General features: G+C 43.3%; 1 protein-coding gene across 1 annotated transcript; it reads right to left on the reverse strand.

Moving 5' to 3' along the window:
* Positions 1–206: 206 nt before the first annotated feature.
* iapp (islet amyloid polypeptide) lies at positions 207–12,831 on the reverse strand. Its single transcript, XM_078234695.1, has 4 exons — positions 12,580–12,831; positions 11,937–12,026; positions 7,378–7,494; positions 207–573 (listed from the first exon to the last, which is right to left on the reverse strand). The coding sequence occupies exons 2-4, from the start codon at positions 12,011–12,013 to the stop codon at positions 384–386; spliced, it is 384 nt and encodes a 127-aa protein (XP_078090821.1). The 5' UTR covers positions 12,014–12,026; positions 12,580–12,831; the 3' UTR covers positions 207–383.
* Between the last annotated feature and the right edge of the window lie 508 nt (positions 12,832–13,339).

The following is a 13,339-nucleotide window of genomic DNA, read 5'->3' on the forward strand; positions in this document are numbered from 1 at the left end:
GTTTCTCCATATGTCATTCACCTTACTGACCAAAAACACATATGTTATGCTCCTCCTACAATGATATGTACATAGAAATTCAAATATAGTCCAGCTTTTAAAAAAAATTCTCAACATTTGTCTTTAATAGACTCAAAATAACTTAGTTATTACAATTAATTCATGTAGTACCAGCAGGTTTCTTTTAAGTTAAAAACATGCAGGGAACTTCATACATCACACAATGAACCTGATCATTGTTCCAAAGCGCGACAGGGCAGGAGCAGTGAAACAGGACACCACTGCTTGAAACTTGTAAAACTGCATTATCATCATCTACTGATGTTGGAGCTACAGAAAGAATCTGCTAACTTTAAGAAAATGGCTGTGGACTGCTCTGAGTTCTAACGTTGGAGGTAACTGAAGAGTTCTCTGCTGTACAGACCCATGGCGTCTCTCTTGCCGTAAGTGTTTGATCCCACGTTTGTTGGTATGTAGAAGGCACCCAAGTTATTGTTGGAACGACTCAGAAAGTCTGCCAGACGCTGCGTCACGCAAGTGGCAGTGTTGCACATCCTCTTTTTCACATGAATGCTGCAAGAGAAAATAAACAATAGACTTAGGGTTAGGGTGGCTGTACTTAGTGGCACAGCAGAGCACGATAAAAGCTTTAGCATGTTCCAGAGTTCCATTGAGAAACATGCCATTATAACTCTGATTCTACTGCATAATAGAAACTTTAGGCATAGGAGAAGATCCTCAAACCTGCTCTGACATTCAGTAAAATTATGTTGCCATTTATCTGTCTTCGCTGCTCTTTTCCTTAATTCCCTAAAACTCTTAACTAACAAAAATATTTATATATCTAATTGAAAGCTCCAATTATCCCAGGCTTCTTTTGGAGAAAGAATCCCAGATTTCTAGGCTGGAATTTTCCAACCTCGCCAGCGGCTGGGATTCTCCAGTCCTGCTGCTCTGATTTGGCCAAGTGCCAGATTTTCCATTCTTGCTGGCAACGGTGGGTGTACCACATCAGAGAATTTCTGCCCTAATGTCTACTGCACCTCTACTGGAGGTGCAATAAAAGCACCTCCTGATCTCTCTCCAAAAATGCAGGCCAGTTTCCAAATCTTACATATAGATTGTATAAAAGAGAAATTGTTTTGGAAATGTCAAATGCTTTGGAAAAACCAACTAGTAAGTGAAGTCCAAAGATGTGCAGATTAGGTGGATTGGCCATGCTAAATTACCCCTGAGTGTGAGGGGTGCTAGCTAGGGTAAATGCATGGAGTTACAGGGATTGTGGTCAGTGCAAACTCCATGGGCCAAATGGCCTCCTTCTTCACTGTAGGATTCTATGATTCTAAGTACTTCCTATTACCTCACTACCACTTGATGCGCGATTGATTCACACGGGAGGCTAGGACGTACCCGGGAATAAAGGCTTTTATTCACAACAAGATTGGAGCACACTACTTAACAATACTATCCCAGACTAAGGGCTACTAGGAAGTAGCAGTGACCTTTATACTCCTGTAAGAAGGCAGAGCCTAACGGAGTGTACCACATAAACAATGATAACAGGTGGAACACCCCAACCCTAACCCCAACAGTAACAAGAGTAACATATGTACCAGTATCCATAGTGGTAACCATCTATGGTTCACCACACCACTACAATCTAGAAGGACAATGGCAGCAGACACATGGGAACACCATCACTGCTAAGTTCCCCTTCAAGACACCCACCATTCTGCCTTGGAAACATATCGCCATTTTTTCACTGTTGCTAAGTCAATATCCTGAAACCCCCTGCTGGTGTACTACACCACCTGGACTGCAGCGGTTCAAGAAGGCAGCTCAACACCACCTTCTCAAGGGCAATTGGAGAAGGACAATATGTGCTGGGACTGGCCAGGGACACCCACATCCAATAAATGTTTTATTTTAAATTATGAAACTGTAAATCAAATAGTGAGTCACACAATAATATTGCCAAAATATCAGCTCAGTTGCAGTAGGGAAATATTGTTAAGAATAATACTGTATGAAAGATGTTATTAGGCCAGAATGAAACCTATAGCTCTTCTAAGACAATATTAGCTGAGATTCTTCCCACTTGGCTTTAGACCTGTAAACAAGTGTCTGAGAGCTAGGTTCGTCCTAGTATGCAAGCATAGCAATACTGTACAGGCAAAATTTTATAAGGATTTGTATACTGTAATTTTATGTGGCTTTGGAAGTTCTAGATTAAATATCATTTTTAGTGACTCAGGTGCAAAAATATTAGCCAGTGTTTCAAAATAAAATTTGTAATCACTATCTCTTCCATTCTCACATATGCCACTTTATATCAGCTGGGAGGATGAGAAACTTTGTTGGATGAGCTGTACAAGCTCCATGACTGGTGAATATAGATTTTGTATTATCCAACTGGAGGTGCCCAAGAAATGGGTCAAAATGTCTAAGAGACCTACTCCCCTGTTATCAGCTGAAATGTGACACAAAGTCCAACAATGCACCTGCAGATTGCAAGGCTCTAGTCACTTGTAGCCCCGTGACATGAATGTTTACTTTCCAACAAGGTGTGCACTGTGTCTGGCCCAAGGACAATTAACAAACTAAGAAGATCCAATTTAAAGCCAACCATTCAAGACCATAAGACCATAAGACCTACATAGTCAATCAGCCAGTTTTATGTCTCAGTGGACATCAAATTACAAGACAACTGTGCATTTGAAGGCCATTCAATACATCTTATTTCAGCTAATTTTAAAGATTCAAGTGCTTCCATTTTGGAATCTAATTGTTTCTTAACAAGGTATTTGCCACTCTTTGTATGAAGGACTTCCTAATATAAGTCCCAAATGTGCCTCACACGCACATGTGTCCCCTTCTCACCTTGTTCTACTTTCACAGTTTAGTTTTAAGTAACTTCCGTGAGTTTGATCTACCTTTTCTCGACCGGTTCCCCTCATATACCACATTAGAGTTACCAACTGGATGTCAGCTTTCTAAGTGAGAAATCTTAAAGCATAAATCCGACTTCTGAAAGGAGGGGAGGGATATTCCGGCCCGACACTTGTAGACGTAAGTCACAGGCAGGAAGGGAAACTTTGGAGAGCTGTTGAAAGTCGACGACTTCTCCAAAGTTTTCCCGTCCCACCCGTGACAATGCCCACCAATATTGTGGTCCAAAAATGCCGTCAGAGGAGTCAATCCTGTGGCTCCATTGACCCCAGTGGTTTGTCCTGGTGTTTGAGGTACAGGACTGTGGTTAGGGTTAGGGTTAGAGCACCATACAATATGGTATGCCTTCCTCTAACTCGCACTCCACTGATTTGGTTTCATTGTTCAGCATTCTTTTCACTTTGTTGGTTATGAACCTAACGTCTCCGCTTCACGGACTGAATGAAACACCGTCGGCAGATTACAAAGATTTTTTAACAAATCAACCGCTTCGCAAATGCTTTCATTTCTCTGATCTTGTGTCATTAAAGGTAATTTTGAGACAGGAACACTGTTGAAATGTCAGTGCCGTAAAGCAACTTGACAGTCACCAGTCACTTTATTATCCCCTTTATTATTATAGCACACAATCAATATCTTCTGTAATAATATCAAAATAATTACTGTGGATGCAGGAAATCTGAAACAAAAAGAGAAAATGCTGGAAAATCTCAGCAGGTCTGACAGCACCTATGAATAGAGAATAGAGCCAACGTTTCGAGCCTGGATACTCTTCATCAAAGCCCAATTTCTTCTATTATTGCTCATCTTACCTCCTTCGAATGCCACCTTGAAAGTGGGGCTGAGAGTCACTAGTCATAACCAGGTTACCCAGTGACAAGCAGGCAAGTAAATCATGTTTCCTACCTCGATAGTATAAATTGAAAAAGCCTCAAATCTGAATTTGAAATGAGCCATTATTAAACACATATGGTGCAGTGGGTTGTGTCCCAGCCACTGAGCTAGAAGCTCTGGGTTCGAATCCCACCCCAGGACTCGATGGGCAAGGAAGGTATGTTCATAACGCAGTCAACCTGCAAAATCCTTCCGAACACGCCAATGGCAGGTGATAAGAGTGGGAGAGACTCCTAGTCAGCCATGCGATGGAAGGAAATTGAAGCCTGCATACCATCACTATCCATAGCCCCAGACTGTAACTTATATGTAAAAGTGTATGTTGCCACAGCAACGCAGGCTCTCTGAGTGAACGGTAACCCACTACCACCATTCAATAAAATGAACATGTAAGAATTAATGACTTGCATGAATATACAGTGAATTTTACATGTACCACAAATGTATTCAGCACCTCAAAAGTGCAACCTGATCAATGTAGAAAACTGTCGTACCTTTGCATCATTTTTGGTGACCATTTTGAAATGTCTGTACTGTTTCCTTGACTGTCTTAAAACACATCAGATTGCAATGTGATGCGTGTAGAAGCCTGACTATTATTGCACTTTGTGCAACAGCCATTTTGAAATGTTTGTCATGTTCTTTCAGATATTTTACAAATAAAGTTTTGCAGAAAATATTATCTTTTGGCTGTCCCTTAACTTGTTCCAGTTACTCCTTTGCCTTGACTCATCTAAAGGCAGCAGCCATGCACAGACACAAATCTGCTGCTTCCACTGTCTTCAATCAGCGTTATTATCATAGAATCATAGAATCCTACAGTGCAGAATGAGGCCATTCGGCCCATCATGTCTGCACTGATCACAATCCCGCCCAGACCCTAACCCCATAACACCATGCATTTACCTTAGCGAGTCCCCTGAAATGAAGGGGCAATTTAGCATGGCCAACCCACCTAACCCACACATCTTTGGACTGTGGGTGGAAACCGGAGCACCCGGAGGAAACACAAGCAGACATGAGGAGAATGTACAAACTTCGCACAGACAGTGACCCAAGAAGGAATTGAACCCAGGTCCCTGGCACTGTGAGGCAACAGTACTAACAACTGTGCCACCATGCTGCCCCACATTATATAGGCAAATGACTGATTCAATATTATAATAATTTTCTATTAATATTTTGTTAAGTCATCAGCATTCAGTTCCTTTGCTCTAAATTAGAACTTTCCTTTATTTGCATTTGTGACCATGGATAAGCATTGAAAGATCAAAACTGACCCTGTGGCCGGATTCTCCATTCCCGCTGCAATGAATGGGTTGAGCTTCAAATTCTCCATTCTCGCTGGCAGCGGTGGCGGGGCGAATGACATTGGAACATTCCGGCCTATACATCTGACAAAAGGTCAGTGATCTGAACTTATTTCTTTCTCCATGGACTAACAGGGGCCTGTTGACTATTCACAGCCTTTTCTCCATTTATTTCCGATTTCCAACATCCTTCTATTTTTCTTTTATGTAACTGCGGTTTTAATACTTCTTTTAACAAATAAATTTTGAAATTTTAATTGTAGTCTTTGAAAATGAGGCTGTATGTACATTCGATGTTACAAGTCAGAAAGTGAGAATGCGGACTGATCTGGGGTGTTGGGGAGGGGGGGTAGTTTCTCTTCAGGAAGGAACCGTGTAAATGTTTCTGTTCTGCTTTTAAAGATGACAAACTTATCACCTCTCAAACTGTACTTCATATCAGACTTGTGATACGTGGGGTAAGCTCCCTGCTCTCTCCATGATCCGTACTGGATGTAGTACTGAAGATGGGATTGATCAACACCGAGGAAGCGATGGCCTAGTGGTATTATCGCTAGACTATTAATCCAGGAAACTCAGCTAATGTTCTGGGAACCCGGGTTCGAATCCCACCATGGCAGATGGTGGAATTTGAATTCAATAAAAATGTCTGGAATTAGGAATCTACTGATGATCATGAAACCATTGTCGATTGTTGGAAAAACCCATCTGCTTCACTAATGTCCTTCAGGGAAGGAAATCTGCTGTCCTTACCCAGTCTGGCCTGCATGTGATTCCAGAGCCACAGCAATGTGGTTGACTCTCGACTACCCTCCAAGGGCAACTGGGGATAGGCAAGAAATGCTGGTCAGCCAGCGATGCCCATACTCCATAAATGAATAATAAAAAAACACACACAACAAAAAAGGTTTGACAATGAATTCCTCTTCTTTGACTGTTTTGGCTTTTAAAAACTAATTTGTTTTTACATAGGTAGATAAATAATTTAAAGACAGAAACAGGCTATTCGGCCCAGCTGATTTATTTGGGCTAGAAGTCTGCGACCTCGCCCACAGCTGGGATTCTCCAGTCCCGCTGCAGTGAATGGAGATTTGACTGAATGCCAACTTCTCTGAACTCGTTGGCAGCAGTGGCATGCGAGACCAGAGAATTCCGGCCGTGGTGTTTTTATACTCCACTTGAGCCTCCTGCTGCACTACTTCATATGACAGTACTAACATGTCCTATTCTTTTCTCCCTCATGTATCTATCTAGCTTCTCCTTAAGTGCTACTCACCTTAACTACTCCCTGCAGCAGTGAGCTTCATATCCTAACCATGCTACAGGTACAGACATTTCTCCTGAATTCCCTACTGCATTAGTCAGTGAGAATCCTACATTTAGGATGCCTAGTTTTGGTCACTCCCACGATTGGAAGTCTTTTCTCTACATCTACTCTATTGAACCCCTTTATAATTTTAAAGCCCTTTATCAGGTCACCCCTCAACTTTCCCTTTACGGAAAAAAATAGCCCCAGCCTGTTCTCCCTTTCCTGGGAGAATCATAGAATCCCTACAGCGCAGAAGGAGGCTATTTGGCCCATCTGAGCCTGCACCTACCCAGGCCCTATCCCTGTAAGCCCACGTATTTACCCTGCTAGTCCCCCTGACATTAGGGTGCAATATAGCATGGCCAATCCATTTAACCTGATTGTGGGAGGAAACCAGAGCACCCAGAGGAAACCCACACTGACACAGGGAGAAAGTGCAGACTCTGCACAGATACCCGAGGCTGGAATTGAACCTGGGTACCTGGCACCATGAGGCAGCAGTGCTAACCACAGTGCCACCAAGTTTTAAACTTTCAGCTGTGGTATTATCTTCGTAAATCTTTTTTGCATCTTTATGCCTCTTTTATTTCTTTATAATAAGGAGACCAGAACTGTGCCCAATACAGTGCTAACATTTCCTCCCATCTTGTCTTTCTGTTTTCAGCCTTACGGAATGCTTCTTTATCTTTTATATTTTTCATTGTGCTGGTGGGGTGCACAGCTGAAGTGTTAATATGTCTTTTCTTTTCTCTGACATTATGTGGCTTGCATGTTCTGTTTATTATCTCAGAATTTCCACACCTGCAGCTCTTTTCATGTTTTAAGTGGTCAGGATACCCTGCGGTGGGCAAAAGCATTCACGCGAGCTGAGGACCGTTCTTTGTCTGGGGTCACGCAATGTGTGGTGAATAGTACCTCTTTGCTTTGAAGAGTTCTTCCGCGGGTAAAGCAGCTGACCAGCCCGTTAAAGCCCTCTTCCTCAGCACTGGAACCAACCAAGAGTTCCAGTCAGGGGGCACAGCACCTTGGCTTCTAGAGAGTGAAGAGTAAATGATTCAGTAAGGAACAATAAACATGAGAAGAGAAAGAACCCCACCCCAGCAAATGTACCCTTTAGGATGTGGCTAGGAGAGCGCTGTATTCTAGTTTTGGTCACCTCCAGGCTTGACTTTTTCCAGTAAGAAGTCTCACAACACCAGGTTAAAGTGCAACAGGTTCTTTGGAATCACAAACTTTTGGAGCACTGCTCTTTCATCAGGCACTCACCTGATGAAGGAGTAGCACTCTGAAAGCTCGCGATTCCAAATAAACAGATTGGACTTTAATCTGGCGTTGTGAGACTTCTTACTGTGCCCACCCCAGTCCAATGTCAGCATCTCCATCTCATGACTTTTTCCAGTGCCCTCCTGGCTGGCCTTCCATCCTCCGTAAATGTTAACTCGCCCAAAACTCTGCTACCCAAATCTTAAGTTGCGCCAAGTCCAGTTTACAATTCCCCTATGCTCCCAGTCCTCAATGTTAAAGTTCTTGCCTTCACATCCAAGTAACTTCCATGACTTCACCTCTCCCTAGCTCTGTAACTTATTTTAGCTCTGTGATACTCTGAAAACTCTGGCGTTCCTCAACCGCTGGTATATTGTGAATCCTCTTCTTCCTGCACCACACCATTGGGGTGGCCTTGTCTTCAACTGTCAAAACTCTAAATTCTGGAATTGCCATTCCATCCCTCCCCGCAAGGCCCCAACCCCATCCAAACGTTTCCTCTCCATCTATCTCTCCTCCTCCTCGCATGCTGCTTAATACAAACCTCTTCAATTAAACATTTGGCCAGCCTTACCAATGCCTCTTTCTTTGACCCGGTGTCAACCTTTGCCTGAATACTCTCCTGCGACCTAGGGATGTTTTACTACATTAAGGGTGCTGAATAAACTTGTCCTTATTTGTGTGGTGCAATGTACCAATGTCACTTTTTCAGTCACTAAATTGTTGAACATTGCACCAATATTCTGATTGGACACTCGGATTAAAATTTCTCACGGAGGTTTGACTGGAACTTAAAATTGACACTTAAAAGGTAAGGATAATGCGCTGGAATAGTTACTCTCTCCACTACATGAGCACATCAGCCCCAAGATATTTTATCATGTTGAAAGAGCACAGATTACCAATTGATCATAGAATCCCTACAGTATAGAAGGAGGCCATTCGGCCTGCACCAACAACAATCCCACCCTATCCCCGTAATCTCCATTACACTATGGAGCAATTTATCATGGCCAATCCACCTAACCCACGCATCTTTGGACTGTAGGAGGAAACCAGAGCACCCAGAGGAAACCCAAGCATACACGGGGAGAACATGCAAACTCCACACAGTGACCCAAGCCAGGATTTGAACCTGGGTCCCTGGTGCTGCGAGGCAGCAGTGCTAACCATTTGTATCACCGTACCGCCTCAAGTTACCCCAACCCCCTTCACGCCAGATTTCTCTTTGATTCCCGGCAGCAATCAAAGAAGCTCGATGGTGACTATTGTCACTCTCCTGTTGACTCACCTAGCTTCCATCACTGAGGATGTTTTCCACTCACAGGAGCATAACCAGTTCGCTTTGAGCTCTCTCAGTGAACCTGTACTTAAAGCACTCGCTGACACCCAGTTTCACAATTACTTGCATCAACTGAAGTCACATCCAGTAATTTGGTTAAGTTTGATTTGTTCAGACGAATGCTTGAATCTAATACATCCATCCAACAGCACCAACAAAAGCTTACAGTTTATATAGCACCTTCAACATGCCACAACATCTCAGGGCACTTCACAAGAGTGTTATCAATCAAAATGTTACAGTGAGTCACAGCAGAGATGGAAGGACAGATCGACAAAAGCTTGGTTAGAGAGGTAAGTTTTAAGAAGCATCTTGAAAGAAGAAATAAAGGTAGAGATGCAGAGAATGGGGTGGCACGGTGGCACAGTGGTTAGCACCGCTGCCTCACAGCTCCAGGGACCCGGGTTTGATTCCCGGCTTGGGTCACTGTTTGTGTGGAGTCTGCAAGTTCTCCCTGTGTCTGCATGGGTTTCCTCCGGGTGCTCCGGTTTTCTCCCACAGTCCAAAAGACGTGCTGCTTAGATGCGTTGGCCATGCTAAATTCTTCCTCAGTGTACCCGAACAGGCATCGGAGTGTGACGACTAGGGGATTTTCACAGTAACTTCATTGCAGTGTTAATGTAAGCCTACTTGTGACACTAACAAATAAACTTAAACTTAATTTCAGAGCTTGGGGCCAAGGCAGCTGAAAGCATTGCTTTCAGTGTGGGTGCGATTAAAATTGAGGATGCTTGAGATGCCAGAATTGAAGGAGCGAAGAATGCAAATAAGTCTTGTTGGAGTTTTATAAGAATAGACTACCCAAATCTATTATATGAGCAAATATCCCAAGTGTCACACATTTAAGTGGCCAGACTAATGGATGTAATGTCTTGTTTAATTTGTGATATGTCATCACAGCAGTCACTGATTAAATGTGAAATCAGATTGGTCAACAGTGAAAGAAAGAAAGTATTTGCATTTATATAGCACCATTCATGACCTCAGCATTTCACAGCCAACAAAGCACAGTGAGACCTCAGTTCTAAAAAGGTCACACGAACTAACTCTGTTTCTCTGTCCAAAGATGCTGCCAGAGCTGTTGAGTTTATCCAGCACTTTCTGTTTTAATTACAGTAAAATCTTTGGCGTTTTGGGGGAATGGGTGGTATCGGTTAATCAGAGACGCTGGTTAACAAAGAGTTACATTACTCCAGGCACAAGACAAAGTGTGTCGTATTACAATAACCAAAAACTGGCCCAATCACTTCATAATTTCAATGTAAAATCGAAGGGCAACTTTTGCAGATTTACAGTCTAATCTATAAAGAATGCATTATCTGAACACTGAAAGTGTTTAACGTTTAAGTATTAGTGTCACAAGTAGGCTTATATTAACGCTGCAATGAAGTAACTCTGAAAATCCCCTAGTCACCACACTCTGGCACCTGTTCGGGTACACTGAGGGAGAATTTAGCACGGCCAACGCATCTAACCCGTACATCTTTACACTTTGGGGGGAAACCAGAGCAGTCCCACACAGACATGGGGAGAACATGCAGGCTTCACACAGACAGTGACCAAGCTGGGAATCGAATCCGGATCCCTGGCATTGTGAGGCAGCTGTGCTAACCACTGTGTCACTGTGCTACCCCTAAAAGTGATCACATTTAAAGGCAAATCAAACCCTCAGAAACTGCAGTTGGTGGGGAATTCAGGTTGCTAGGGTGCCGGATAATACAAAGATTACTGTACCTTCAAAATGGCCCAACTAATTCACAGACAGGAAGATAGTCCCACAAACAGCAATGAGACAATTGACCAGATAACCTGATCGAATTATGTTGGTAAATGTTGGTCAGGATGTAGAGGGACACCTTTGCTCTTGGGGATAGTTTACGTCCAGCTGGGAGGGCGGACAGGGTTTAAAAGTAGCAAACAAATGACAGCACCTTCAACGGTGAAGCACTCCCTCAGTACTGTACCACACTGGAATGTCAGCCTAGATTATGTGCTCAATTAGCTGCTGGATAGAAATTGGAATCATGAACTTTGGACAGAGATGAGAGTTATAGAATCATAGGATCCTTGTAGCGCAGAAGGAGGCCGTTTGGCCCATTGAGTCTGCACTGACCACAATCCCACCCCGGCCCTATCCCCATAACCCCACATATTTACCCTGCTAATCACCTGACATTAGGGTCAATTTAGCATGGCCAATCGACCTAACCTGCACATCTTTGGACTGTGGGAGGAAACCAGAGCACCCGGAGGAAACCCACACAAACACGGGGAGAATGTGCAAACTCCACACAGACAGTCACCCGAGGCCAGGAATCGAACCTGGGTCCTTGGCACTGTGAGGCAGCAGTGCTAACCATTATGTCACTGTGCCGCTGTTCTACAGATGAGTCCAGACTGGCATAGTTAACAATAAGGAGGAAGGTGGAAAGATTCATTGTAATTGAAGATTTTACATAAAAGTAATATTTCGCCATTTGTCTTTCTGACAGATGGTTTAATAATGTGTATGCTCTATAACACAAAAGTCCCCACTATTGGGCTGATGCCACAGCTCAAAAAACCTTTTGGGAGACAAAAGCATAAAAAACATAGTTGCACCTTCGCGACATAATAGCAATGGTAACTTTCTCAAATCTCGTAGCTTCATTGAGCACAGTCGAATCCCTACACCTTTTGTTTCATTCTAAACCCATCACGTTGCAATGTTGCAACTAGAAAATGATCAATCTGTATCTTTTTTTTAAAAATCGGGGAACATTTACCCAATCGAGCATTACTTAATTGGGGGAATCTCTCGAGTTATTGCCCAGGGAAAGGGTAATGATGGCAGGTGAGTTTAAGGAAATTATGCTTCTTGCTCACAGACCTGCTCGGGGCAGCTTCCAAAGAGCGCAGGGACACGGACGCGACAAGGAGGAAGGTGGAGAGTTTCAGACAGTGCATGATCTCTTGGTACCTGCAAAAGAAGACACAAAAGAATGTTGCACCTTATGTATGCCCCCTCCAGTTCATCAATTGTTACCCCATGCAAGGATTCTAACACCCCCCTGACTGTTCTGTTTAACCTGGTGTTGTGAGACTTCTTACTGTGCTTACCCCAGTCCAACGCCGGCATCTCCACATCATGTTCTGTTTGACCCATTGATCCGATTGTTTTAGAAGCCACTTCGGTTTTTGTTCTAGCCTATTTCCCGAGGGGCTCACTCCAAACACAATGTCAATTTCTCTAAACTGCTGGTGTCGTCAACACACACAGATATATAAAAAAAACTCACAACTATTCTCCAAATTCCCCCAATACTACCCCGTAATCAAATGCAGGGAAACAAGCAATTTAAGTTCCCAATTATTGACTGCAGTGTTTATAACGCGGGTTGTCTGATTTTAAACAAGTGATTCAAAGTCTTAAATAAACCTCCCCACTTAAGCAGAGAGGATTCGAGTTGAAGGCAGTGTTGAAAACTGGGAACAATTTCCATTTGAAAGTAGATTGGAAGTTCCCCACTTACTTTGCAGTACACCCGGTGCTCCTCTCCCTGATACAGGCTCAGTAGAATTCAAAAAGTCCTGTGGATGTTTCCTGGCAGCGAGCTGTTTGCTGCTTTTTGTCTCTCTCTCTCTCCCCCACCTTATTTCTCATTGCTGGCGAGTAGTTATGCTTCTTATAAAGCCCAACACCTCTCAATGTCTTTTTTTTTATTGACGTCAGTCTTACCGTGGAGATATCCAGTTAGGAAAACTCACTGATCAATCCCCTTCCTCACCCCTCCATACATAAATGCAGGAGGTCACAAGCCAGGCGTCAAATCATCTATAGCAGCGCCTCCAGACAGGGATATCACCACGTCAATCCTAGACAAAGCAATCGGTGAAATGTATCAGTCACTGCAACTCCACAACTGATTCAAACCTTATCGGCTATTTAGCACCACAGCCAACTCTTCTGAAGCAGCCCCCAGAAGCCAAAGAAACTCTGGGGGGATAACTGCAAACAATTATTTCAGTTGCAGACGTCTCTATTCTGAGGTGTCATCCCAGCTGCAGTAAGTTGCATTCTCACCGTTGGTATTGTCTTGTTACCCCATGGTCCTTAGAAGATTGAGAGCCTTAAGTTGCCCTCTTGTCCTGACTCCAAGGCACTATGGAGTGCAATCCCTATTTCTTGATTCCCTTCCCGATGTGACTCCTTTCTCGTAAAGGACTAAGGACAGCAACACAAAACCACCCAGTAAATTAGTGTAATGTGCCCCCCTCCACCAAGGAAATGGT

Source organism: Mustelus asterias, chromosome 19, assembly GCF_964213995.1.
Source record: "Mustelus asterias chromosome 19, sMusAst1.hap1.1, whole genome shotgun sequence".
Lineage (NCBI taxonomy): Eukaryota > Metazoa > Chordata > Chondrichthyes > Carcharhiniformes > Triakidae > Mustelus > Mustelus asterias.

What these genes read in the sequence shown, in the direction of transcription:
- iapp (XM_078234695.1), bottom strand. Translation starts at nt 12,013, where the DNA reads ATGCACTGTCTGAAACTCTCCACCTTCCTCCTTGTCGCGTCCGTGTCC. An exon ending in TTGGAAGCTGCCCCGAGCAG is followed by an intron (nt 7,495 to 11,936) that starts GTCTGTGAGCAA and finishes TTCACTCTCTAG; the next exon opens with AAGCCAAGGTGCTGTGCCCC. An exon ending in GAACTCTTCAAAGCAAAGAG is followed by an intron (nt 574 to 7,377) that starts GTACTATTCACC and finishes TTTCTCTTGCAG; the next exon opens with CATTCATGTGAAAAAGAGGA.